The 26,426-nt window shown below is 40.3% G+C and overlaps 1 protein-coding gene across 5 annotated transcripts in view; it reads left to right on the forward strand.

The window, feature by feature from the left end:
* Positions 1 to 26,426, forward strand: part of REXO1 (RNA exonuclease 1 homolog) — a 112,997-nt gene that overhangs the window by 47,903 nt on the left and 38,668 nt on the right. For 4 of the 5 annotated variants that reach the window (XM_021008828.2, XM_078154126.1, XM_078154127.1 and 1 more), the window contains exons 3-4: positions 15,151 to 15,252; positions 17,367 to 17,589. In XM_021008828.2, coding sequence (XP_020864487.1) covers positions 15,151 to 15,252; positions 17,367 to 17,589 — 325 coding nt within the window. The remainder of the gene's footprint in view (positions 1 to 15,150; positions 15,253 to 17,366; positions 17,590 to 26,426) is intronic. The other variant, XM_078154129.1, reaches the window with a different exon arrangement.

Here is a 26,426-nt window from a genome sequence, read left to right on the forward strand (position 1 = left end):
CATTTATTGCTTTCCTCTTATGTGAAAAGTACTGTGCTGGAGTATTTAGGAAGAGATTATGGAGGTTAAGAAGACATAGTCCCTACCCTCTAAGAATGTAGTTCTATTTGGGGAAATAACATTCAGGAAACAGATAACCGTGCTAGGAAAAGTGCAAGTGCAGGAATGAGTGAGGTCAGTGGCTCCTCCAAAGGTCAAGGAATGCTGCTGGGAGGTCAGAGGCTTGGGCTTGGTCCCTGAAGGGTGATGAGGATTGAGGGAGAGGAGGGAAAAGGTATTCAAGTTGGGGAAAACGAGGCGGGGGAGAGGAGAGGCCAGCAACAGGATTAGAGGCTTAGATCAGGGAATCAAGCATTTAGTCAAGACCCACTGGTCCTTTCCCTCATGGAGTGAACTGGGGAGAAAGAAGACATATATAGATTTTAAAAGGATCACTAATATTAGGCAGCTTCTGAGAGATTCTAAAATATCAGGTGTTCTTTAAGTATTCTAATCCTTCAACCTTCAGAAGTCACAACAGCAAATGGGGGAAATAAGTCTTAATTAACTTCAATGGAACTTTTAGCCACCTGGTAGAGTAGAATCCTGAATCACTAGACATGGGTACTCATGGGCAAATCATTTCAACCTTTCTGTATCTTGTTTCCTTATCTAATAAAATAAGAATACTTATACATTCCTGAACTACCTTGCTGGATAATTGTGAAGATAACCTTAAATCTATGTGATACAGATCTATTTTATATGTGTATATACATCTATAAACCTTAAATATGTATAAATGTGTTACTTTATTAGGCAGTCTAGTAGACCACAGGGGCCAGGACAAACAGGCTGAGGGCCAGGGGCTCTCTTCTGTGGTGCCAAATTATTCTTATGGAATTCACATAATTCCCACTGATTCAGACCCAGTCTCTGAGCTGGCCTTTCATTGGCTGAGAGGATGTGCCAGAGCCAATGATTGCTGTCTCTGGGGTCTGATATTGTTAGGGCTGGGGGCAGGGAAGGGATGGAGGGGAGTAATTGTGGAGCTGGGGAGCTGCAGCTCCTAAAATGGGAGGAGGAAGAAAAAAAATATCTCCCTAGGGCCAGGAAGCATCCATAGACACTCACAGGAAAATGCCCCCCCAGTAGGTGTGCAGATGCCTGGGGTCTGTAGCCCAGATCTCCACTCTTACAGAAAATAGCTCCTGCCTGAAGAAGCCACATGGTATAATGGAAAGAGCTTAGGGTGTAGGGTCTCGGAGCTGGAAGGAGCTGCTCAGGTTGTTGACCTCTGGCCTCTCTTTTTATAGAGGACACCCAGCAACTTACCTAGAGTCATTCATAACAGGGCAAGGATCTGATCCCAGCCCTCTGACTCCACATACATACAGCAGTCTGCCCTGCACCATGTCAGAAGACCTGGGTTAATATCTCTGTTGTGTTGCTTAAACTTGGTATGATCCTAGGAAAATCTTTTCATCTTTGTGACCTTGTAAAATGAAAAAGTTGGACCATATGGTCTGTAAGACTTCTTATGGGTGGGGCTTCAATGTTTGTAGAGGGCTGTTTAAGAATACACCAGAAAGGTAGGTGACGCAAGAGCCATTGATCCCATTTGATGGATGAGTAAATTGAGGCTCTGAGAGGGGATGTGTGACTTACTCCGGGTCACTCAGGAACTGTACTGGTGATGGACTGAGACTTAACCCCAGCTCTTCCGAGGGCAAGTTTCATGTTCTTTTTTCCATGCTCTGCTGCTTCTCTGTAGCTAGCTTCTATTGACTCAATACCTTTGCCTTATATTTTCATTATCCCTCTGCCCAAGTTTTTGACCAACAAAATAATTATTAAGTAAACCCTTAGTACGTGCCTGGCACTTTTAGGTTGCTGAGAATATAAAGACAAAAATAAAAGAGTCCTTTGCCCTCAAAGAGCAAACTTTCTGATGGAGAAAACAGCATGTATGTGTATAGATATAAAACATACATATACGTTCCTATTAAACATATTTTCACATTAGTCATGTTGTAAGGAAGAATTAGAACCAATAGGAGGAACCACCAGAAAGAAGAAACAAAACAAAACAGAAGAAAAAAAAAAGAGCAAATAATATGCTTTGATCTGCATTCAAACTCCATAGTTCTTTCTTTGGATGTGGATAGCATTTTCCATCATGAGGCCTTTGGAGACGTGTTAGATCTTTGCATTGCTGAGAAGGGCTCAGTCTATCAATGTTAGTTATTGCATAGTATGGCTGTTACTGTGTACAGCGTTCTCCTGGTTCTGCTCACTTCCCTCAGCCTCAGTCCATACAAGTCTTTCCAGGTTTTTCTGAAGTCCACCTGCTCATCATTTCTTATGGCACAATAGTATTCCATTACATTCATATACCACAACTTGCTCAGCCATTCCCCAATTGATGGGCATTCCCTCAATTTCCAATTCTTTGCCACCACAGAAAGAGCTGATAAAAATATTTTTGTACATGTGGGTCCTTCTCACATTTCTCTTTGTGATATAGCCCTAGAAGTACTATTGCTGGGTCAAAGGGTATGTACGTTTTTATAGCTATTTGGGCATAGTTCCAAATTGCTTTCCAGAATGGTTGGATCATTTCACAATTCCACCAACAATACATCAGTGTTCCAATTTTCCCGCATCTAGACGTTGACTCTTAAAGGAAATCAGGGATTTGGAAAGTGGAGGTGGGGAGGGGGAGTGCATTGCAGGAATGGGGCACAGCCAGCGCAAAGGTGTGGGGACTGGAGGTTGAGCGTCATGTGTCAGAGCAAGTAGACCAGTATGACTGGACCATAGAGTTTGTGGAGGGGAATGCTGTGTGAGAAGGCTGGAAAGGGAAGGAAAGGACGAGGTTGTGAAGAGCTGTATGTGCCAAATAGGAATTTATAGTTGATCCTAGAGGTAAGAGGGATATTGGGGTTTATTTTTTTAAATATTTAATATTTTATTTTTTCCCCAATTACATATAAAACACTTTTTAACATTCATAAGTCCTTCAGAATTATCTTGGATCATTGTATTGCTGAGAAAAGCTAAGTCATTCACAGCTGATCATGTTACAATAGTGCTGTTACTTCTCCTGGTTCTGCTCATTTCATTTTTCATCAGTTCATGTAAGTCTTTCCAGATCTTTCTGAGCTGCTCGTGATTTCTTATAGTACAATAGTATTCCATCCCAATCATATACCACAACTTGTTCAGCCATTTCCTAATCGATGAGTATCACCTCAATTTCCCATTATTTGCCACCACTAAAAGAGCTGCTGTAAGTATTTGTATTCATACAGGTCCTTTTCCTTTTTATTTTTTGTCTCTTTGGGATACAGACCTAGTAGCAGTATTGCTGGGTCGAAGGGGATGCATGGGTTTTATAGGCCTTTGGACATAGTTTAAATGGCTCTCCATAATGGTTGTATCACTTCACAGTTCCACTGACTATGCATTTGTCTCAATTTTCCCACATCCCCTCCAACATTTGTCATTTTGCTTTTCTGTCATATCAGCCAATGATAATGGAGTTTATTAATGGTGGTGGTGGTGGGGAAGTGAATGGACCTTTGCTTGCATTGAAGTGGGGAGAGGCTTGAAGCAAGGGAGCCAATTAGAAGGTTATGTGGTTAATTGGGTCAGGTGAGAGGTGATGAGAGTTTGCACTAGGGTTGTGCCTGTGTAAGTGGGGGGGGATGGGAGATTTGTTGTGGGAATAGAAACAAGATTTGGTAACTGATTGGGTATGTGGAGTGAGTAGAGGAAGACACAGAAATGGCAAACCTGGTGACTGGAAGCATGGTGGCGCCTTTAACAGTATGGGAAGTTTGAAAAGAGGGATGATTCTGGGGGGAAATGAGCTTTGTTTTGGACTATTGAGTTTGAGGTGCATATCAAATATCCAGTTTGTAGATGCCTAATAAGCAGTTTGTGGTGTAAGACTGGAGCTCAAGAGAGAGCTGAGGATTAGACATGTAGATCTGGGAATCATCTGCATGGAAGAGGTAAGAGATAGAAGCGATAATGAAACCATCGAGGGAAGAGGAAAGAAACGAGCACTTATTAACTGCCTGCTGTGTCCCTGGGCTGAGTACTTTACAGATGTTATCTCATTGGATCCTCACAGTGACCCTGGGAGGTAGAAGCTATTATTGCCTCATTTTTACAGTTAGGGAAACTGAGACAGATGGAAGTTAAGTGACTTGCCTAGGGTCACACAGCTAGTAGGTGTCTGAGGGCTAGATTTGAACTCAGGTCTTCCTGATACTAGGCCTGGAGCTCTATCCACTGTGCCACCAACTACCTCATATGTCAGTAGCTGTGTTCTAAACAGTTTGAGGAGTTGATCCCCATTTTTGGAATAAGAATATTGAGGTTCAGAGGAGGAAAGGTGTCTTTGCCTTAATTTTGATACTTGTAAGTGGAAAGGCCTTATGTGTCCACCTCGTCTTGCTGTATTCCAGGGTCTTGGACACAATTACAGAATATGGGAAAGGCGGGATTATAGAAATCATCTAGTTCACTTATTTCAATTTACAGAGAGGGAAATAGAAGCCTTGAGAAGTGAAATGATGTTCTCAGGGTCATTCATCTAGTAAGTATCAGAGCTAGTTTTGAAACCAGGCCTTTTGATTGATAGGTTCTAGGCTTTTTAAAAAAAAAATTCCATAGGCATCATGGTGTAGTGGAAAGAGGAGCAAAACTTAGAATCAGGAAAGACTTAGGTTTGAATTCTTAATATTTAGCAGCTGTGTGACTATGAGCAAGTTGCTTAAGTTTTCTGGGCCTGTTTCCTCATTTATAAAAAATGACTAACACTTTCATTATCCGTTTCACTAGGCTGTTGTGGAGAAAGTCATCGATGGAGATCCGTCCAACCTCTGCCCTCCCCATATCTCTTCAGGGAGCTCCCTGACTTCTCTATTTCATTATCACTCTTGGTCATTGTAACTTAATTCCTCCAGTTTAGTGAGAGTAGTGCTGGTAGAGAAAGCCCCACAACTGTAGGGACAGCCCCCACTGTAAGGTATTGCAGGGCAGAGGTACACAGGTGTTCTTTGCTTTGTGTCCCAGATGCCTACTGAACCACTGTGCCTGTCATATTTGTGTCCCTGGGGAATTCCATTGTAATTTCTAGAAGGAGTGTTGGCCCTGAGAGGAAATGAGGATCATGCTGAAGAAGCTAATGGGCTCCCCCCCCCCACTTAATAGTATTTTAGTTTTTTCCCAATACTTGTAAAGGTAGTTTTCAATATTTGCTTATAAGATTGTGATTTCCAAATTTTTCTCCCTCCTCCTCACCCCCTCCCCAAGACAGCAAATAATCTGATATAGGTTTACACGTGTTCAATCATATTAAATATATTTCTGCATAGTCATGTGAAAGAAGAATTAGAACAAAAGGGGAAAACCTTGAGAAAGAAAAAACAACAAAAAAAGTGAAAATAGCATGCTTCGACCTGCATTTACACTCCATAGTTCTTTCTCTGGATGTGGATTGCATTTTCCATCATGAGTCTTTTGGAATAGTTAATGAGCTTTTTAAAAATACATGCTTTTAAAAGAAAAAGAATAGGGTTTTGTTGCCAACAGAAATCCTATGATCACATCCTTCTCGTTCTTAGTTTATTCACATTAGGAAATGTAGGCAACTGTGTCATTCACAATTAAAATAAAGCAAGAGGCAGTATATTGCCAAAGCCCTCTAAGTGGACTTGAAAAGTTGGGAACTAGACTAGAATTACTCCTAGCTTGGACATGCTATGTATTTTTTTCCTACATTAACAAAATCTGACATTATATGTAATGTTCCACACCTGTGTATCTCTTCCCACTGCTTCTACCTGTGCAGAGTTGTAGGAGGTAGCTTCTTTGAGGTTTCTTTTAGCTCTGACATTCTGTATGCTTGCTTTTCTTCTCTGTGCCACAATTTCCTGACACATTTTAAATTCTAAGGGCCCTCCTAGCTCTGACATCTTGACTCCTAAGTGCCCTTCCAGTTCTGACATCCTGTGTTCTAAGGGCCCTCCCAGCTCTGACATTCTGTGGTAGCATAGTAGGTAAGCATACTGGACTCGTTTAGATATGGCTTAGACACTTACCAGCTCTGTGACATATTAGTCTCAGTTTCTTTATAAAAATGAGGATATTAACACCTATCTCACAGGGTTGTTGTGTTAGATAGAGACATACCCTGGGCCTATGATTTTATTGGTATAAGGAACTTATGGATGAGGAAACTCTCCCAGTGCAGGTACTCACCTTCCCTGCAACTTACAGTTTTATTTTATTTTATTAAATTTTTTAAATATAAATTTATTTATTTTTAGCTTTCAATGTTCACTCCCACAAGTTTTTGAATTCCAAATTTATACCCCATCTCCCCCCTCCTCCCACCCCAAGATGGCATGCATTCTGAATATCCTAGTCTGTCCTCTCTTCTGTCTCTCTCCCCTTCTCTTATCCCCTTCCCCTTCTATTTTCCTGTAGGGCAGGATAGACTTCTGTACCCCATTTCCTGTATTTCTTATTTCCCAGCAGCATGTGAAAACATTTTTTTTAAATATCTGTTTTTAAAACTTTAGGTTTCAAATTTTCTCTCTTCCTCCCTCCCCACCCACCCTCATTGAAAAGGCAAGCAACTCAATATAGGTTGCATACCTGCAGTTGTGTAAAACACGCCCATAGTGGACATGTTGTGAAAAACTAACTCTATTTCCTTTAATCCTATCCTGCCCTCCCATTTATTCTATTCTTTCTTTTGACCCTGCCCCTCCTCAGAAGTATTTACTTCTGATTACTCCCTTTCCCAATCTGCCCTCCTCTCTGTCATCCCCCTGCTCTCTTCTCCCCTTCTCCCCCTATTTTCCTGTAGAGTAAGATAGATTTCCATACCCAAGTGAATGTGTTTGTTATTCCCTTCTTAAGTCAAATCCTGTGAGAATAAGATTCACTCGTTCCCTTTCACCTTCCCCCATTTCCCCTCCACTGTAAGAGACTTTTCTGTTTTTTCTTTGTGAGATAATTTACCCCATTCTACCTCTCTCTTTCTTCTTCTCCGAGTATAATCCTCCTTCATCCCTTAATTTTATTCTCCAGAAAAGAGAAATCATAAGAGACTTATTAAGATTGAACTGTTTACATTCCTGCATGGAAAGATGATATTTATAACTCATGAGACCTTTGTCAGTATTAGGGTAGTTGGAGGAAAAAAATTATATGTATTTATATGTAGATAGATAGAGGGCACAGGGTGAGTTGAAGATTAAGGGGTCATATCTGGAGAATAAAATTAAGGGATGAGAGAGGATTATACTAGGAGAAGAAGAAAGGGAGAGGTAGAATGGGGTAAATTATCTCACACACAAAAAACCCCAGAAAAGTCTCTTACAGTGGAGGGGAAGCGGGGGAAGGTGAGAGGGAATGAGTGAATCTTATTCTCATAGAATTTGGCTTAAGGAGGGAATAACAAACACATTCACTTGGGTATGGAAATCTGTCTTACCCTACAGGAAAATATGGGGAGAAGGGGAGAAGAGAGCAGGGGGATGATAGAGAGGAGGGCAGATTGGGAAAGGTGGTAATCAGAAGTAAATACTTCTGAGGAGGGGCAGGCTCAAAAGAAAGAATAGAATAAATGGGAGGGCAGGATAGGATTAAGGGAAATAGAGTTAGTTTTTCACAACATATCTACTAAGGAAGTGTTTTGCATAACTGCACATGTACAACCTATATTGAGTTGCTTGCCTTTTCAATGAGGGTGGGTGAGGAGGGAGGAAAAGAGAAAATTTGGAACCTAAAGTTTTAAAAACATATGTTTAAAAAAATGTTTTCACATGCTACTGGGAAATAAGAAATACAGGAAATGGGGTACAGAAGTCTATCCTGCCCTACAGGAAAATAGAAGGGGAAGGGGATAAGAGAAGGGGAAAGAGATAGAAGAGAGGACAGACTAGGGGAAGGGATATTCAGAATGCATGCCATCTTAGGGTGGGGGGAGGGGGGAGATGGGGTGAAAATTTGAAATTCAAAAACTTGTGGGAGTGAATGTTGAAAACTAAAAATAAATTTATATTAAAAAAAATTTTATTCTCCAGATATGACTCCTTAATCTTCAACTCACCCTGTGCCCTCTATCTATCTGTCTATCTACATATACATACATATAATTTTTTTCCTCCAACTACTCTAATACTGACAAATATCTCATGAGTTATAAATATCATGTTTCCATGCTGGAATGTAAACAGTTCAATCTTAATAAGTCTCTTATGATTTCTCTTTCCTGTTTACCTCTTCATGTTCCACTTGAGTCCTGTATTTGAAAGTCAGATTTTCTATTCAGCTCTGGTCTTTTCATCAAGAATGCTTGAAAGTCCTCTATTTCACTGAATGACCATTTTTTCCCCTGAAGGATTATACTCAGTTTTGCTGGGTAGGTGATTCTTGGTTGTAATCCTATCTCCTTTGCCCTCCGGAATATTATATTCCATGCCTTGCGGTCCTGTAATGTAGAAGCTGCTAAATCTTGTGTTATCCTGATGGTGTTTCCACAGTACTTGAACTGTTCCCTTCTGGCAGCTTGTAATATTTTCTCCTTGACCTGGGAACTCTGGAATTTGGCTACAATATTCCTAGGAGTTTTCCTTTGGGGGATCTCTTTCAGGAGGAGATCTGTGGATTCTTTCAATTTCTATTTTGCCCTCTGGTTCTAATATATCAGGGCAGTTTTCCTTGATAATTTCTTGAAAGATGTGTCTAGGCTCTTTTTTTGATCATGGCTTTCAGATAGTCCAATAATTTTTAAATTCTCTCTCCTGGATCTATTTTCCAGGTCAGTTGTTTTTCCAACGAGATATTTCACATTGTTTTCTAATTTTTCATTCTTTTGGATTTGTTCTACTGTGTCGTGATTTCTCATAAAGTCACTATCTTCCAATTGCTCTATTCTAATTTTTAAGGAAGTATTTTCTTCAGTAATCTTTTGGACTTCCTTTTCCATTTGGCCAATTTTTCTTTTTAGGGCATTCTTCTCCTCATTGGCTTTTTGGACCTCTTTTGCCATTTGGGTTAGGCTATTTTTTTAAGTGTTATTTTCTTCGGTATTTTTTTGGGTCTCCTTTAGCAGGCTGTTGACTTGTTTTTTGTGATTTTCTTGCATCACTCTCAGTTTTCCCTTTACTTCCCTTACTTGCTTCTCAAAATCCCTTTTGAGCTCTTCCAAGGCCTGGGACTGATTCATATTTTTCTTGGAGGCTTTGGATGTAGGAGCTTTGACTTTGTTGTCTTCTTCTGGTTGTATATTTTGATCTTCTTTTTCACCAAAGTAAGGTTCTGTGGTCTGACTGCTGCTCGCTCATGATCCCAGCCAATTACTTGAGTTTTAAACTCTTTGTTAAGGTAAGAGTCTGCTTCCAATGTGGAGAATGTATTGTCCCAAGCTTCAGGGGTTTGTATAGCTATTTTCAGAGATACTTGTAGGGACCTGTAAATTTTCAGTTTTTCTGGGGTGGTATGATAAGGGGCGAGGTGTTTACTCCTTTCCTGGCCTGTGACCACAGGTATTCCTTTCTGTCCTGTAACTGTGAGGAAGGGTTCCTCTCCACAGCCACTCCAAGCTCTACCACACCAGCGTTCCTCCTCACCCCAGCACGCCCGCCCAGAACTGTGACCTAGATCCAAACAGGGGCAAAGCAAGAGATTCCTGCCTTAGCACTGGCAAAGAGATCCCTGCAGTCCCCCTCTGATCAGCCACTGGATTCCCCCTCAGTCTGTGGGCCAGAAGCTAGGGAAGCAGCTGCTCCCCCCCAGGGCCATGCTCTTGGGGAATGGAACTGAAACCCCACCTTCCTGTCTCAGCAACGACAGAAACAGACTTTTCCCACTGACCTTCTAAGTTGTCTTTGGCATTCGTGGATTGAGGAGTCCGGAAACCTTCACAGCTGTGGGAGATTCAGTCCTCTGAGGCCTGCTCCAGGTTCGCTGAGGCTTGTGCGCCCACGCTGTGCTGCGCTGCGCTCCCAGCCCAGCGCGATGCACCTTTCTGATCAATCATCCAGGTTGTCTTGGGCTGGAAATTTGTTTCACTCTGTCTTTTTGTGGGTGCTGCTGCTTCAGAATTTCTTTAGAGCCATTTTTTATGAGTATTTGGAGGGGTTTGGAGGAGAGCTCAAGCAAGTCACTGCTTTCAGTGCACCATCTTGGCTCCACCCTGCAACTTACAGTTTTAGAGAATTACCTAGAGCACTGAGAGGCTATCTGACTTACCTGAGGTTCAATAGACAGTGTGAGAGACAGGATTTGAAACAACAGGGCTTCTTAGCTTCAACATCAGCTCTTTATCCACTGTGAATTATATTCTACCTCTCTGCCCCTTCCCCCAGCATTTATAACATTATATATCTTAGAATTATATATCTTAATAGCATTACAAATGCTATTTTGTTTATAGCTATATAACTATAAATGCTAATTTTATAGCTATATAGAAATACAAAAATTAATTATTTTTGTTGTTTTAGTTTTCACTCCTGTTTAATTCTTCATGACTCCATTTGGGCTTTTCTTGGCAGAGATACTGGAGTGATTTGCCATTTCTTTCCTCATTGCATTTTACAGATAAGGAAATTGAGGTAAACGGGATTAAACGACTTGCCCAGGATCACACAGGTAGTGTCTGTCTGAGGCCAGATTTAAATTCAGAAAGATAAGTGGTCCTGACTCTAGGCTTAGTGCTCTTATCTGCTGCTCACCTAGCTGCCCATTATATTATATCTGAGATACACATATATATGTATATAAAATAATGAAAGACCCTTTCAGCTCTGACATTCCATGTTTTTTCTTTTAATTTAGCTTAAAATTTTCAATTAACAAAAATGTATTATTTCATCCCTCCCCATTAAAAAAAAGACAAAATCAAACACAAATCTTGTAGCAAATATGGAGAGTTAAGCAAAATCAGTTCCTGCGTTGGCTATGTTCAAAATAATGTCTTGTCAGGAAGAATGGGTATAGCATATTTTATTGGTTCTCTGGAATCATGCTTAGATATTGCGTTGGTCAGAATGAATTTTTTTAAATTGTATTTTTTTCTGGTTTTTTTTTTTGAGGGGCAAAGCAGTTGGGGTTAAGTGACTTGCCCAGTTTCACACAGCTAGTAAGTGTCAAATGTCTGAGGCTGGATTTGAACTCAGGTCCCCCTGACTCCAGGGCCTGAGCTCTACCTACTGTGCCACCTAGCTGCCCCATTTTTATCTATTTTCAAGGATAATTTGTCACCGATTGTATATTAACAACTAGACAGTCACCTCCAACTTCTTATTTGTTTTATTTACTTTTTCTTACTTGCTTTATCTTGCTTTACCTTCTTTTCTTTTTTCTGGAGTTCTTGTAGCAATATTTTCCAATAATTTTCTTCCTCTTACTGAAATTTCAGCTTAGTGTCCTTCATCTTCTTACATTCTCCCAAATTTCTCCTCCCCAAATTCTCTCTAGCTTTTTCCTTCAGATCACCTTCATAGTTTCTTTCTTCTTCTGCAATTTTCTCCCAAAGAAGCTGGCAGGGAAGGGAAAGGGAGGGGAGAGAATAAGCAGTGCGCCAGGCTCTGTACTAGGTGCTTCACAAATGTGATCTCATTTGATCCTCACCACAACCTTGTGAGGTAGGCCCTGTTATGGTCCCCATTTTACAGTTAAAGAAAACAGGGGAAGGGGGAGTTGAAGAGACTGCCCAGACTCACATAGTCAGTATCTGAAGCCACATTTGAACTCAGGTCTTCCTGATTCCTCTGTGCCCCCAGCTGTCTGGATAGGACCAAAAAGCAGGATTGTTAGCTCTTAATTTTTTTTGCTAGCATTTCCTCTAGCTAACTCTCCCGCAGAACTTTGATCTGGTTAGAATCTTCTTTCTAGAGCCTCCCCACTTGTTTAGCTCCTTTCATATTTTAGCATCTTTTCTCCTGTACCACCTCCTGGCTAACACCTTGAAAGGCAGCTAACTTATTCTTTTCCTTCAAAACTCTAGTTCTTTCCTTTCTGCTTAACTTCTTTGGTTACATAGTCCTATTTATTTTTGTCTAATCTGTTCAATTATTCACTCAAAAAAGATTTATTAAGTGATGGCTAAGTGCCAGGCCCTGTTTGAGGGGCTCAGGATACACAGAAGGACAAAAACACTGTTCCTGACCTAAAGGAGCTCACTTTCCAGTGGGGGAAGACAATATGAAAATAATGGTGTGCATATGGGATTACTTCCCTTCTGTTCTGTATTTCCCTTGTTTATAAATAATAATGTCCATACCTAGAGTCAATGGGATTACCCTACCTTCTGTCTCTATATGTATGTGTACACACACACACACACACACACACACACACACACCCCTTGTTTGTGGCTAGTTATTTACATGCTGTCTCCTCCATTATAATGTGTGCTTCTTGAAGGCAGAGGCAGCATTTTTTGCTCTTCTTTGTGGCCTCACACTGTTCTTGGCACTTGGCATTAATTGATGAGCCAATTAATAAATGCTTGTGTTGACTGTTAGAAGGGCATGAGTATCTCAATGGTCTCCCGACCAGGAAAAAGCTCCCTGTGAAAAGTGGGTTTTGAGTTAAGACTTAAAGAAAGTCAGTAGGGTCTTCTGGGAGCAATACCAAGTAAGCCAATGTTATTCAAGTCTTTCTGCCCAGTCTTCCTTCTCCTCTTTCACATTTCTCCTTGCCTCCTCTAGAATTTTCCCTAGCTCAGGCATATCCGCTTCTCTTATCCCTCTGTATTATTTCATCCCTCTTCTCTTCTCCTACAGAATTATTTCCACCTTGGAGATCTCATCAGCGTCTGTGGAATCACTTATCTCTATGATTCGCAGTTCTGTTTTTCCAGCCCTATCCTTTCTCTAGGGCAGCTAGGTAATACAGTGCATAGAGCAGGATTCATCTTCCTGAGCTCAAATCTGACCCCAGATGCTTGCTAGCTGCATGACCCTGGACAAATCATTTGACCTGTTTGCCTCAGTTCCTCATCTGTACAGTGAGCTGGAGAAGGAAATGGCAAAGTACTCCAGTATCTTTGCCAAGAAAACCCCAAATGGGGTCATGAAGATTTGGACACAACTGAACAACACATTCTTTCTCTGGTCTTTTAGTTTCATGTCTTCAACTGCATATTAGACCTTTGATCTGATAGACATCTAAAGCTCCACAGGTCCAAAAATGAATTTATTAGCTTTCCCCTCAGACCCTCCCTCCCCACTGCCTTCCCTGTTACTTTTGAGGGCACTGTCATCCTCCTAGCCCCTCAGGCTCAAAACCTAGGTGTCATTCTTGGTGCTTCACTATTCTGTTACTCTCCATATTCCATCTTCTGCCTAGACCAGTCGATTTCACCTTTGTAACATCTCTGGAAAGTGCCCCCTTTGCTCCTCTGACACTGCTACCACCCCGGTGAAACCCTAATCATCTATCTGGATTACTACAATAGCCTGCTGGTGGGCCTTCCTGCCTCAAGTCTCTCACCACTCTAGTCTATTGTCTATTTGACCACCAAAGTGCAAGTCCAACCATGTTATTCTCCCCTACTCTATAAATTCTAATGGCTACCTGTTGCCTCCCAGAATCATAGGCTCTATTTGATTTTTAAAGCCTTTTGTTACCTGGCCCCTTCTTCCCTTTCCGGTCTTATTCCCCTCCATATACTCTGTGACCCAGCACCACTGGCCCTCCTGGCTGCTCCAGACTCTGCATTTTCATAGGTTGTCTTCATGTCTGGAGCTCCTTTCCTCTTCTCTGCCTCCTGGCTTTCCTGAAGGCTCAGCTAAAGTCTTCCCTCTGAGGTAATCTTCAATTTAACATGTATGTGACTTGATTGTGCGTAATGGTTTGCATATTGTCTCCTGTGCTAGAATGTGAGCTCCTTGAGGGCAGGGACCATCTTTTTGTTTGTACATTTTCCTTTTTTGGATCCTCGGTGCTTAGCTGAGTGCCTGACTCACAACAGGCACTTAATAAATTCGTGTTGAAGTCACTTGAGTCCTCAGTTGATCTCTAATCTTCTTGAGTGCTTTCTCTTTAGCTTGAGTCTTACTCCTTCTCCTCCTATTCTGTCTTCTGCCACGGAATCCTGAAGTGGCTTCTCTGACCATAGATTCTGTAGAAGAGGAATTAGCAGTGGGTGCAGGTGGGAGACAGGTAGATCTCTGTCAACTTAAGGAATAGGGAACACTTCCTAATACTATTTGAGAGTTATCTAAAAGTAGAATGAATTGCCTCAGGCAGTAGTGTGACTTCATTCACAGAATCACAGCCATCAGAGCTAGAATGAACTTCAGAAGGCACCTTGAGTTCATGACAGGTGGGAACAGGATTCTCCTTTTGAGGTTACCTAACAACAGTTGTCCCTTTAACCTTTGTCTCAAGGTGTCTTTAAGTCACACAAAACTCACCACATTCTAAGGCATATTGGTTCACTGCCCTATATACATACCTTTGTTCCTTAGCTGGCGCTGCCCTATATTTGTTATCGCCACCTATTCAAATGTGCACTCCTTGAGGTGAAGGGCTGGCGCCTTTTGCATTTGTATCCTCAGCTTTAGCCTGGCACAAAATTTAGTGTTTTTATTTTCTGCTTATTACATGTTTTTCATTTTTTAAATGTACCCTAGAGCATTTCTTGAAAGAGGGATTTGGAAAGAAAGAGGGGGGGAAAAGATATGCAGTACCATTGGATAGCAAACACATGAACCTTTCTCCCTCAGTTTCATTTTAAGATCCCACAAAAAAAAAGGGGGTGGTAATGTACCTTGTATGGTAATAAAAGCACTGAGCTGGGTCTCAGAAGGCCTGAGTTCTAATTGCAGTTCTCCAATGACTTCCATCTCTTAGGATCTCAATTTCCTCTTCCTCCACTGTAAAAATGAGAATGTTAGATTCAGTGATCTCCCTTTAAGACCCATTCCATTTCTGGCTTTCTGTATTCTGAAGGCTCTCCTAGCGCCATCCTTCTGTTATTTAAAGTCACTTCCAGTGCGGACAGTCTGTGTTCTTTGTTGTATGGCCCTTTCTAACTCTTGATTTACTCTGTTTTAAGGTCTTTTCCAAGCCTATCCTGTGATACTGAGATTGGGTCTCCTAGGAAATGTGACTCTTTTTGTGTTCTAGCCATCCAAGGAAGAGAAGATTGAGGGAAAGTCAGAAGACAGTTTGACTACACTGTTTCCAGGCCAGAAGAGGAGGATTTCCCATCTCTCCAAGCAAGGAAATGTAAGGATCCTTTGTCCCAAATTAGGCATGTCAGCACTGGGGGTCAGGGGAAGGAAGGGAAGTAAGTGCATATCAACTTAGGGATGTAGAAAGATGTTCCTTCAGAAAGACTACTCTAAACAGTGGAACAGTCAGTTTCTTAGGGAGAAGGCAGCACAAGGCTATTACTGGGCATGTCAGTTAAATTATTTGTTCTTTTTTTTCATTTGTAAAGAATTGTGCTGCTTATGCCTCAGAATCTCAAGGTCGAAGGCTTCTCATCCGGTCTGTGTCTATATGGAGAAGGGGGCTTACACAGCTAGTTTGACTCATTTTTACAGATTAATCAATAAGCATGTATTAAGTGCTGCTGTGTGTCAGGCACTGGATTAAGCACTGAATAAAAGGAAACTGAAGTTCTGAGACATCCCCGGGCTTGCTAAAGATCATATAAGGTGTTACATAGCAGAACTTGGGATTTAAAGCCAGGTCTTTTGGCTTTAAACCTAGGGCTTTTTCCTCTCTACTTCTGAGCCATTATCATTACTTCAGTTAGGAGAGTGTATTTCAAGAGTACTGTATTCTCTTTCTTCCTTCCCTGCCCATCTCTTATTTTCCTTAGGTCAAAGCTCATCACTCCCAAATTTAATCAATCACTTAATGCTCAAGCTAGCAAGTATTTACTAAGTGCCTAGTCTTAAGCAACATTTCCTGCCCTCAAGGACTTGGGGTCATGAATGGCAACATGATGAAAGAGAAAGAATTTTCCATGTGGCCTAAGAAAAATCTCCACTCTGATCCCTTACCAGCTGTTAAAGTAGGGCAGATGACTTCTCTCTGCTGAAGTTTCCTTAGCAGTGGGAATAAGAAAAGAGGGCTGGATTTGGAGTCAGAGGACTTGGATTCAGATCCTGGACCTGTTACTACTATATGATTTTTAGCAAATCACTTTCCATTTCTGGGCCTCAGTTTCCTTCTCTGTAAAAGGAAGAAGTTGGTCTAGATGAATGGTAACATCCTTTCCAGCTCTACAGCCTGAGGATAAATATCATCTAACTTAGGATTCTTAATATGATCAAATGGAGATAATATATTTAAAGGGTTCTGCTTTCATTGAATGGCCAATAATAGGCTCAGCCCAAGCTTCTGTGGCTCATTGTTTGGGTTTTGATGGCTTAGAATGAGTGTAAATAGCAATTGTTTTCTGTTCTGGCCAAAACCTCCCCCCCAAGATTGATTATCTTTGGGACGGCAAATAGGGCCATTTTTTGGTCTCAATTCTTATTTAGCCTTTAGTCAATGAATGGGCATGGCCTCAGACAGAGACCTGGGAAAGACTTTAATTTAGAAAGATCAAGGTCACCTAGTCCATCCTGAGCCATCGTCAGTTGCCTTGACCTTTTTCTTGAAACCTGAGGAGAGAGCAAGGTTAATGACTTTGTGAAGCCCTGCCTCATTCAGGGCAGGGCTAGTCTTTGATTCTCTTCAAGAATGAAGGCAGAACAACAGCTTAAGGATAAATATCACCTCCCTCTGGATTCTTGGTAGGATCAAATGTAGATAATATATTTAAAGGTCTTCAAGCCCAAAGTATTATTACTAACTCTGAAGTAGTTTTGTTAAGGTAAGTCTGGGCTTTCTTTTAACTGATAAACTCAAGCCGCTATTTTAAAGGTGAGGATCTGCTTCTTGGGCCTTGCCTATAAATAAGCTAACTTGTAGCTGGACTTTCTTTTCTCCTGGGACTTGGACTGGTGCTTGGCACTTTGTCTCTGTTCTGTTTTTAACTGTTTTTTATCTGAGCCCCCTAAAATTTGCCCAAAGCCAACGTTTTTTTTTTTAAACTTGGATCAAGAAGAAAAAGTCTAAAGTAACTTGGAATGTAGCTGCTTTTTCTTTTTGTCTTCACAAGCTTGAACCTACTCTAGCTTGTTCTCGTTTAGTAGGCCCCAATTTCTCATTCCCTTGGAATGGGGTACTTCCACTACCTCCCCCATGCTTTTAGCTATCCTTATGTGATCACCTGCCTTCTAGAGGACTATAGTTTCTCTGTCATGGGTTTGGTGCAGCTGGACAAGAGACTGTTGTTCTCTGGGACAGTAGGATTCTCCACCGAATGTTGTCTGACCCAACAGGCCGAAGTCCCAAGCAAGCCAGTCATTCGGCCCTATCGCCCACCCACGGCTCAGGAGGCCTGCTACCAACGAACCCAGCTTGCCCAGAGACAGGCCTCAGACATTCTAGCAGCGCGACTGGCATCCCAGAAGCATTCTGTGTCTCTGCCTGAGGAGAAGAAAAGAATTGCCCATGTACCTAATCCCCGAATGGCCACTGCACTGGCGGCAGCAGCCAGTTCAGGTAAGTCACTATTGAGTTCTGTTTATCTTTTTGTTTCCCTAGCTTGTGGGAAGGAACTTTGGAAAGAGGTACTCATATAGTTTAGGACCCTCAATTGGTCCTCAGTGTCTAGTGCCATCTCTTTTCCTAATTCACTGTATCTCAGCACACAGCATTTTAGTCATTTAAGCAAATTGTCAGTCAATAAACATCAAGTGCCTACCGAATGACAGGCACTGTGCAAAGTGCTGGGGGTTCAAATAAAGTCAAGAGATAGTCTTTAATAGTCTATGCTTCCAAGGAGCTCAGTCTACTGGGAGAGATAACATGGAAACAGCTGTGTGTAAACAAACCACATGTGGGTTAAATTGGAGATAATCAATAGAGGGAAGACATTAGTATTAAAGGTGATCAGGAAAGGCTTCTTGTATAAGGTGAGATTTTAGCTGGGACTTGAAGGAAGCCAGGAAAGTCAGGAGGTAGAAATGAAGATGGAGAACATTCCAGACATGGAGGACAGACAGGGGACATGTTCAGAGTGAGGAGATGGAGGATCTTGTTTGAGAAACAGTCAAGAGACCAGGGCCACTGAATCCTAGGTTATGTGTAGAGTGTGAAATTTTAAGGAGATTTGGGGGTGGGCAAGTTATAAAGGGATTTTGTTGTGGTTTTTTTTTTCCTTTTCCCATTTCTCCATATTTTTAACCAGGATTTAAAAAATATATATTTTTAATTCCAGATATTCTCCCTCCCCTTACCCCCTCCCCTACCAATTGAGGAGGCAAGAAATATTATATTCATTATACATATGAAATCATGCAAAACATATGAGTCATGTTGGAGGTTAGGGAAAGTAAGAAAAGCAAAATGAAAGAAAAAAAGAACAGAATTAAAGTATTATCCCTTGAATAGGACATCTTAGTCAGCAGAAGCTTCAAGGTATTTTACATATTTGTCTTTGTTTTCCATTCCTTTTTCATTGTCGAAATGGGTAATAAGGGATTAATTACTTGCTGCAGAATATCCTTTCTTTTACTAGGAGCCAGATTACTAAAGTAATATTGTGGTGCCAACTGCATGAATCTGTTGGAAGAAAGAACAAAATATAGATATTTAAAGGAAAGTTGAAACTCAGATTGTTTATTCAAACTCTGAGATTCTTTTTAAGTGATAAATACCAAAACTAGAGCACTTACTGGGTCTGAAGTTGGAGTATCTACTTGTAGATTTGATTCAGAAGTCCTAAATCAGTTTGTGTGTTGAGTTGGATGCTTGAAGTGCTAGAAAAGTTGGAGAGGAAATTAGTGTGCTCTGTAATACACATTATGGGAAATATTGGTAGGGAGCATTTTCTTTTTTTTCTTTCTTTTTTTTTATTTTAAGGCTGTTGGGGTTAAGTGACTTTCCCAAGGGTCACACAGCTAGTAAGTGTCAAGTGTTTGTTCCGAGGCCAGATTTGGCGAGTATTTTCTTAAAGGTTCTTTGGCAGGAATAAGTTGAGATTTCTGGTTGATATATTGAGAAAAGATACAACTCAGCTTATTTTTGTAGATTGTTTAGGGAACTGTTAGTGGATATGGCTAATAGTGCATTTAAAAGAGTCATTGTCTAAAACCTGTCACACAGAAAATACTTAGTTCCTAAGAATTGCTTTTGAGCAGGTGTTTTTTTTTAATTAATTAATTAATTTTGAGTTTTCAACATTCACTTTTATAAGATTTTGAGTTTTAAATTTCCCCTTCCTTTCCCCACCAAGACAGCATGCAGTCTGATAGAAGCTGTACATGTACAATCATATTAAACGTATTTCCCCATTAGTCATGTTATGAAAGAAGAATCAGAACAAAAGGGAAAAAGCACAAGAAAGAAAAAACAAAAGATAAGATAGCGTACTTCTATCTGCATTCAGACTCCATAGTTCTTTTCGTGGATGTAGGTAGCATTATCCATCATGAATTTTTTGGAATTGTCTTAGATCATGGTATTGCTGAGAAGTGCTAAGTCTATGATAGTTGATCATAGCACGGTGTTTCTCCTACCGTGTGCAACGTTCTCCTGATTCTGCTCACTTCACTCAGCATCAGTTCATTCAAGTCTTTCCAGGTTTTTCTGAAATCTGCCTGTTTGTCATTTCTTATAGCACAATACTATTCCATTACATTCATATACCACAGCTTGTTACAGTTGTTCTCGATTGATGGGCATCCCCTCAGTTTCCAGTTCTTTGCCACCACAAAAAGAGCCGCTGTAATTATTTTTGTCTGTGTGAGTCCTTTTCCCATTTGTATGATCTCTTTGGGATCTAGCCCTAGCAGTGCTATTGTGGGGTCAAAGGGTGTGCACAGTTTGGTTGCCCTTTGGGCATAGTTCCACATTGTTGAGCAGATGTTCTTAACCTCTTTTGTGTCATGGACCCCTAAAAGGACCCTTTCTTAGAGTGTTTTTAAATGCGTAAATATACGTGGTTGCAAAGGAAACCAATTATATTGAAATAGTTATAAAAAATGTTTTTAAAATCATCTCATTCACAGACCTAACAAGCACTGCTTTAGCAGGATAGTGACTTTTTAAAAATACCCATTTTCTTGTTGAAGTCTTCAAGAACTGTTTGAGGATGTAAACTTGAAAAATAGTAAGAATACAGCAATTGCAACATGTAAACAAACTAAAATGGAGGAGTAGTGCTAAATTAATAAAGTGTTAATGTTTTCTTTAAAAAAAGTAAAAGTTTTAATCTCAAATTACATCAGTTCTCTCTCTCTCCAGAGATGAGTCCTTTGGAATTACCTTGAATTGTTGTGTTGATCACTTGGCAAGATAACACTGAGGTTCTTTCTTGAACTGAAGTGCCAGGCATTCAAACCCTCCTGCAGAGAGTGCAGCTCCCGATGGCCTGGACACATTATTCTGATGCCAAATGTATGTTTGCCTAAAAGACTATCTCATGGAGAACTCACACAAGGCAAGCACATACACAGAGATTAGAAGAAGTGATACAAGGACACTCTCAAGGTCTCTCTGAAGAACTTTCAAATTAGTTATCAGACATGAGAGACTCTGGCACAGGACTGCTTGGCATGGCTTGCCCTCATCAAAGAAGGTGCTGTGCTCTATGAGCAAAGCAGAATTGTGGTATCTCAAAAGAAATATGAGACACACAAATTTAGAAACATTTCCACTCCAGATGTTCATATGGACTAGTTGTGGTAGAGCCTTCTGAGCTCCTATTGGTCTGATCAGCCGCTGTTGGCATACTGTACCTACACATAGTGATGTCATTTTGGTCCTCCTTTTTTTTTTTATAATTTAAATGTATTTATTTTTAGTTTTCAACATTCACTTCCATAAGATTTTGAGTTTTAAATTTTCTCCCCCTCCCATATCTTCCCCCAGCCCCCACCCCAAGATGCCATACAACCAGATATAGGCTTTACATATACATTCATGTTAAGCATATTTTTCCATTAGTCATGATCTAAAGAACAGTTAGAACTAATGGGAGGAACCACAAGAATGAAGCAATAAAACAAAAACAACAAAGGAAAAGGAGAGCAAATAGTATGCTTCCATCTGTATTCAGACTCCATATTTCTTTCTCTTGGTGTGGATAGCAATTTCCATCATGAATCTTTTGGAGTTGTCTTAGATTCTTGCATTGCTGTGAAGAGCCAAATCTATCAAAGTCCATCATCCCATAATGTGGCTGTTATTGTGTACAATGTTCTCCTAGTTCTGCTCATCATTTTGGTCCTCTTTGAGCACAGAGAACAACCACCACCATCCCTTTGTAGTATAGTTTCAGATCTGGTACCACTAAGCCACCTTCCTTCACTTTTTCATCAGTTCCCTTTTTATTAAGTCTTTGTTCTTCCAGATGAATTTTACTTTTTTTCTAGCTCTGTCAAATAATTCTTTGGTAGTTTGATTGGTGTGGCACTGAATAAGTAAATTAATTTAGGTAGTATTGTCATTTTTATTACTGGATTAGCCTGCCTATAAACATTTAATATTTCTTTACTTGTTTAGCTCTGTCTTTATGTGAGTGAAAATTGTTTTGTACAGGGAAATGATAAATGTTGGAGAAGATGTGGGAAAATTGGAACACTAATACGTTGTTGGTGGAGTTGTGAAATGATCCAACCATTTTGCAGAGCAATTTGGAACTATGCCCAAAGGGCTATAAAAATGTGTATACCCTTTGACCCAGCAATAGCACTTCTAGGGCTATGTCCCAAAGGAGTCATACAAATGGGAAAAGGACCCACATGTACAAAAATATTTATAGCAGCCCTTTTTGTGGTGGCAAAGAATTAGAAATTGAGAGGTGCCCATCAATTGGGGAATAGCTGAACAAGTTGTGGTATATGAATGTAGTGGAATACTATTGTGCCATAAGAAATGATGAGCAGGCTGACTTCAGAAAAACCTGGAAGGACTTGTGTGGTCTGATGCTGAGTGAAATGAGCAGAACCACGAGAACGTTATACACAATAACAGCCACATTGTGAGATGACTAATAGTGATAAAATTAACCCTTCTCAGCAATAGAAGGATCTAAGGCCTCGTGACGGAAAATGCTATCTACATCCAGAGAAAGAACTATGCAGTGTGAATGTAGATTGAAACGTACTATTTATTATTTTTTTTTCTGTTTTGTTTTGTTTCCTCTATTCTGGTGGTTCTTCCTATTGATTCTAATTCTTACCTACAACATCACTAATGTGAAAATATGTTTAATAGGAATATATATGTATAACCTATATCAGATTGCATGCCCTCTTGGGGAGGGAGGGGGAGAAAAATTTAAAACTCAAAAGCTTATGAAAGTGATTGTTGATAATTCAAATTAAATTAATTAAATTTAAAAGAAAAACTATAACCTCAGGCTGGAGGGAAAAAAAAAAGAAAATTGTTTTGTAATTGTGTTCATATATTTCCTGTGTTTGTCTTGGCTGGTAAATTCCCGATTACTTTTTACTGTCTGTAGGTATTTTAAATGAGATTTCTCTTTTTGTCTCTTCCTGCTAGATTTTGTTAATATATAGAAATACCAGTGATTTGTGGTAGGTTTTACATTATGTCCTGCAACTTTGCTAAAGTTGTTTTGATTAGTTTGTTAGTTGATTCTCTAGGATTCTCCAAGTATTCCATCATATCCTCTGCAGAGTGATAGTTTTGTTTCCTTGTTGCCTGTTCTTAACCCTTCAATTGCTTTTTCTTGTCTTATTGTATAGTTAGTATTTCTAGTACAATACTAAATAATAATGGTAATAATGGACATCCTTGATCCTATTGGAAAGGTTCCCCTCCCCTCCTTTTCTCCCCCTCCCCTTCCCTCTTCTCCCATCCCTTTTTCTCCCTCCCTCCCCTCCCCTCCTCTCTCCTTCCCTCCCCTTTCTCTCCATTCCCTCCCCCTGTCCATGTAGGTTATCGTACCCTTGCCTCTGCCAGTGAAGCAGATTGATTTTTTTTTTAAACTAGGTAAAAGAGGCCATTCTTTGCCTCATTTGTTACTTAGCTTTGATCACTGAATGGGCATTGCCTCAGACAAACTGAGACCTGGGAAAGACCTTAGCTTAAAAAGGCCAAGGTCTTCCATTGCATCTGGGACCATCTGCATTCGTCCTGATCTGTATCTTGCCACTGGCCCCAGATGGCTCCGGAGGAGAGAGTGAGGCTGCTGACTTTGCACAGCCCTGCCTTACTTAAATCCAATTCAGTTGCAAGTCATGACATCACTTTCGTAATTTCATGCTCGTTTAATGCTTGCTCTTGGTTTTAGATAGCTACTCTTTATCATTTTAAGGAAAGCTCCATTTATACCTATGCTTTCTAATGTTTTTAGTAGGAATAGGTGTTATATTTTGTCAGAAGCTTTTTTTGTAGCTAATGATATAATCATATGATTTTTGTTGTTTTTGTTATTGATGCGCTGCATTCCTGGAACAATTCTAACTAGGTCGTAGGGTATGATCTTTGTGATATATTGCTGTAATCTCTTTGCTAGTTTATGTAAAATTTTTGCATTAAAGATGGTGGAGAAAAGCCAGGAAGTTGCCTGAACTCTCTCCAGTTTCCCTTGGAAATAACATTAAATCAAGCTTCTAAATGAATTCTGGGGTGACAGAACCCAAAAAAGATGGAGTGAAACAATTTTCCAGCCTGAGATAACTTACAAGGACTTCTGGAAAGGTCTGTCTCACTTGGGTGAAAGGAGAGTAGCCTACCTCAGGCAGTCTCCAGGCAAGCCAGCCACAGCGCAGCCACAGCTCTGAGCCACAGCACAGATCAGTGTCTGAGGCCTTGTGGTCCTGGCTCAGCAGACTAAGCTGTGAGGCCTCCAGCCACCGTGAGGCAGGCAAACTGCCAGCCCTGGAACCCTGTGCACAACAGGTGGGACTAGGCTAGATCATTCTAGTGCAGTGAGCAAGCCACCAGCCCCAAAAACCCTGGCACAGAAAGCCAGTGACCAGGCCCCTGGCCCCCAACACCAGAAGCTTGGGACAGTGCCCCCTATACCTCAGAAGCAGAGTTCAACTTTAAAAGTCACAAAATAGGCTAGAAAATAAGCAAAAACTGAAAAAGACCCCTGGCCATAGAAAGCTGCTATGGCTCCAAGGAAGATCAAAACACACTCAGAAGAGGACAACAATGCCAAAATGCCTACATGCAAAGAAGCCTCAAAGAGGACTATGAGTTGATCTCAGGCCCAAAAAGTCCATTTGGAAGAGCTCAATAAGGATTTTAAAAATCAAATAAGAGAGGTAGAAGAAAAATTTGGAAAAGAATTGAGAGTTGCACAAGAGAATCACAAAAAAAGAGTCAACAACTTGGAAAAGGAAGCAGAAAAATTGACTGAAGAAAACAACTCCTTAAAAAATAGAATTGGGCAAATGGGAAAAAATCCACTGAAGAAAATAACTTCTTAAAAAAGTAGAATTGGCTAATGGAAAAGGAGGTACAGAAACTAGCTGAAGAAAATATTATTCCTTAAAAATTAGAATTGGGCAAGTGGAAGCTACAAGACATCAAGAATCAGTCAAACAAAATCAAAAGAATGAAAAAATAGGAGAAAATATAAAATACCTCATTAGAAAAACAACTGACCAACCATTAGATCCAGATAGATCCGGGAGAAATAAATTAAGAGTTATTGGACTACCTGAAAGCCATGATCAGAAAAAGAGTCTGGACAGCATCTTTCTTTTTTCTTTTAAAATTTTAATTAATTTATTTTGATTTATCAACAATTCTATAAGCTTTTGAGTTTTAAATTTTCCCCCCCTCCCTCCCCACCTCCTTCCCCAAGACAGAGTGCTTTCTAATATAGGCTTTACATATACTTTCCTATTAAACATTTTCACATTAGTCATGTTGTAAGGAAGAATTAAAACCAATAGGAGGAACCACAAGAAAGAGGAAACAAAACAGAAGAAAAAAAAAGAGCAAATAATATGCTTTGATCTGCATTTAAACTCCATAGTTCTTTCTTTGGATGTAGATAACATTTTCCATCACGAGACCTTTGGAGATGTCTTAGATCCTTGCATTGCTGAGAAAGGCTAGGTCTATCAAAGTTAGTCATAGCACAACATAGCTGTTACTGTGTACAGTGTTCTCCTGGTTCTGCTCACTTCACTCAGCATCAGTCCATACAAGTCCTTCCAGGTTTTTCTGAAATCTCCCAGCCATCATTTCTTACAGCATAGTAGTATTCCATTACATCCATATACCACAGCGTGTTCAACCATTCCCCAGTTGATGGGCATTCCCTCAATTTCCAGTTCTTTGCCACCACAAAAAAGAGCTGCTGTACATATTTTTGTACGTGTGGGTCATTTTTCCATTTTTATGATATCTTTGGGATACAGCCCTAGAAGTGCTGTTGCTAAGTCAAAGGGTATGCATATTTTTATAGCCCTTTCGGCATAGTTCCAAATTGCTCTCCAGAATGGTTGGATCAGTTTACAGCTCCACCAACAATGCATTAGTGTTCCACTCACAGGGAATTTTCAAACTTTGCTGATAAAAAGACCAGAGCTGAACAGAAAATTTGATCTTCAAATACAAGACTCAAGACAAGCATAAAAAGGTAAACAGTAAAGAAAAAAAACATGTTATCCAATAAAGTTGAGCTGTTATCATCCCCTGCATGGGAAGGTGATACTTATAACTATCTCTGTTAGGACAGTTAGAGTATACATAGACAGAGGGTGTGGGTATAAGTTGACTTTGATGAGTTGACATAAAAAAATTAAGGGGTGAAAAAAAAGGATTGTACTGGGAGAAGAGGAAAGGGGGAGGCAGAATGGGTAAATTATATCACATGAAGAGGCACAATAGACCTGTTACAGTACAGGTAAAGAAGGGAGGAGGAGGAGGGTGAGCATTGTTTGAACCTTACTCTCATCAGAATTGGCTCAAAGAGGGAATAACATACACCTTCAGTTGGGTTAAAAAAAAATCTGTCTTACCCTGTAGGGAAGTAGGAGGGGAAGGGGGAAAAAAGAGTAGAGCTGATGGAAGGGAAGGCAGATTGAGAGAGGTGGTAGTCAGAAGCAAAACACTGGTGAAGAGGGACAGTCCAAAAGACTCATGATGAAAATGTTATCCACCTACAGAGAAAGAACTATGAAATCTGAATGAAGATCAGAAGCATATTCTTTCCCCTTTTTTTTGTTGTTGGTGTTGTAGGGGGGATTTTTTCATGGTTTTTCCTTTCTGTTTCTTCTTTTACAACATGACTAATGGAAATATGTTTAACATGATTGTACATGTATAACCCGTATCAGATTACTTGTCTTCTTGGGGAGAAGGGTAGGGAGAGAGGGAGAAAAATTTGGAACTCAATCTTATAA

This window comes from Phascolarctos cinereus, unplaced genomic scaffold (genome assembly GCF_003287225.1).
Source record: "Phascolarctos cinereus isolate Bilbo 61053 unplaced genomic scaffold, phaCin_HiC Scaffold_4;HRSCAF=312, whole genome shotgun sequence".
Lineage (NCBI taxonomy): Eukaryota > Metazoa > Chordata > Mammalia > Diprotodontia > Phascolarctidae > Phascolarctos > Phascolarctos cinereus.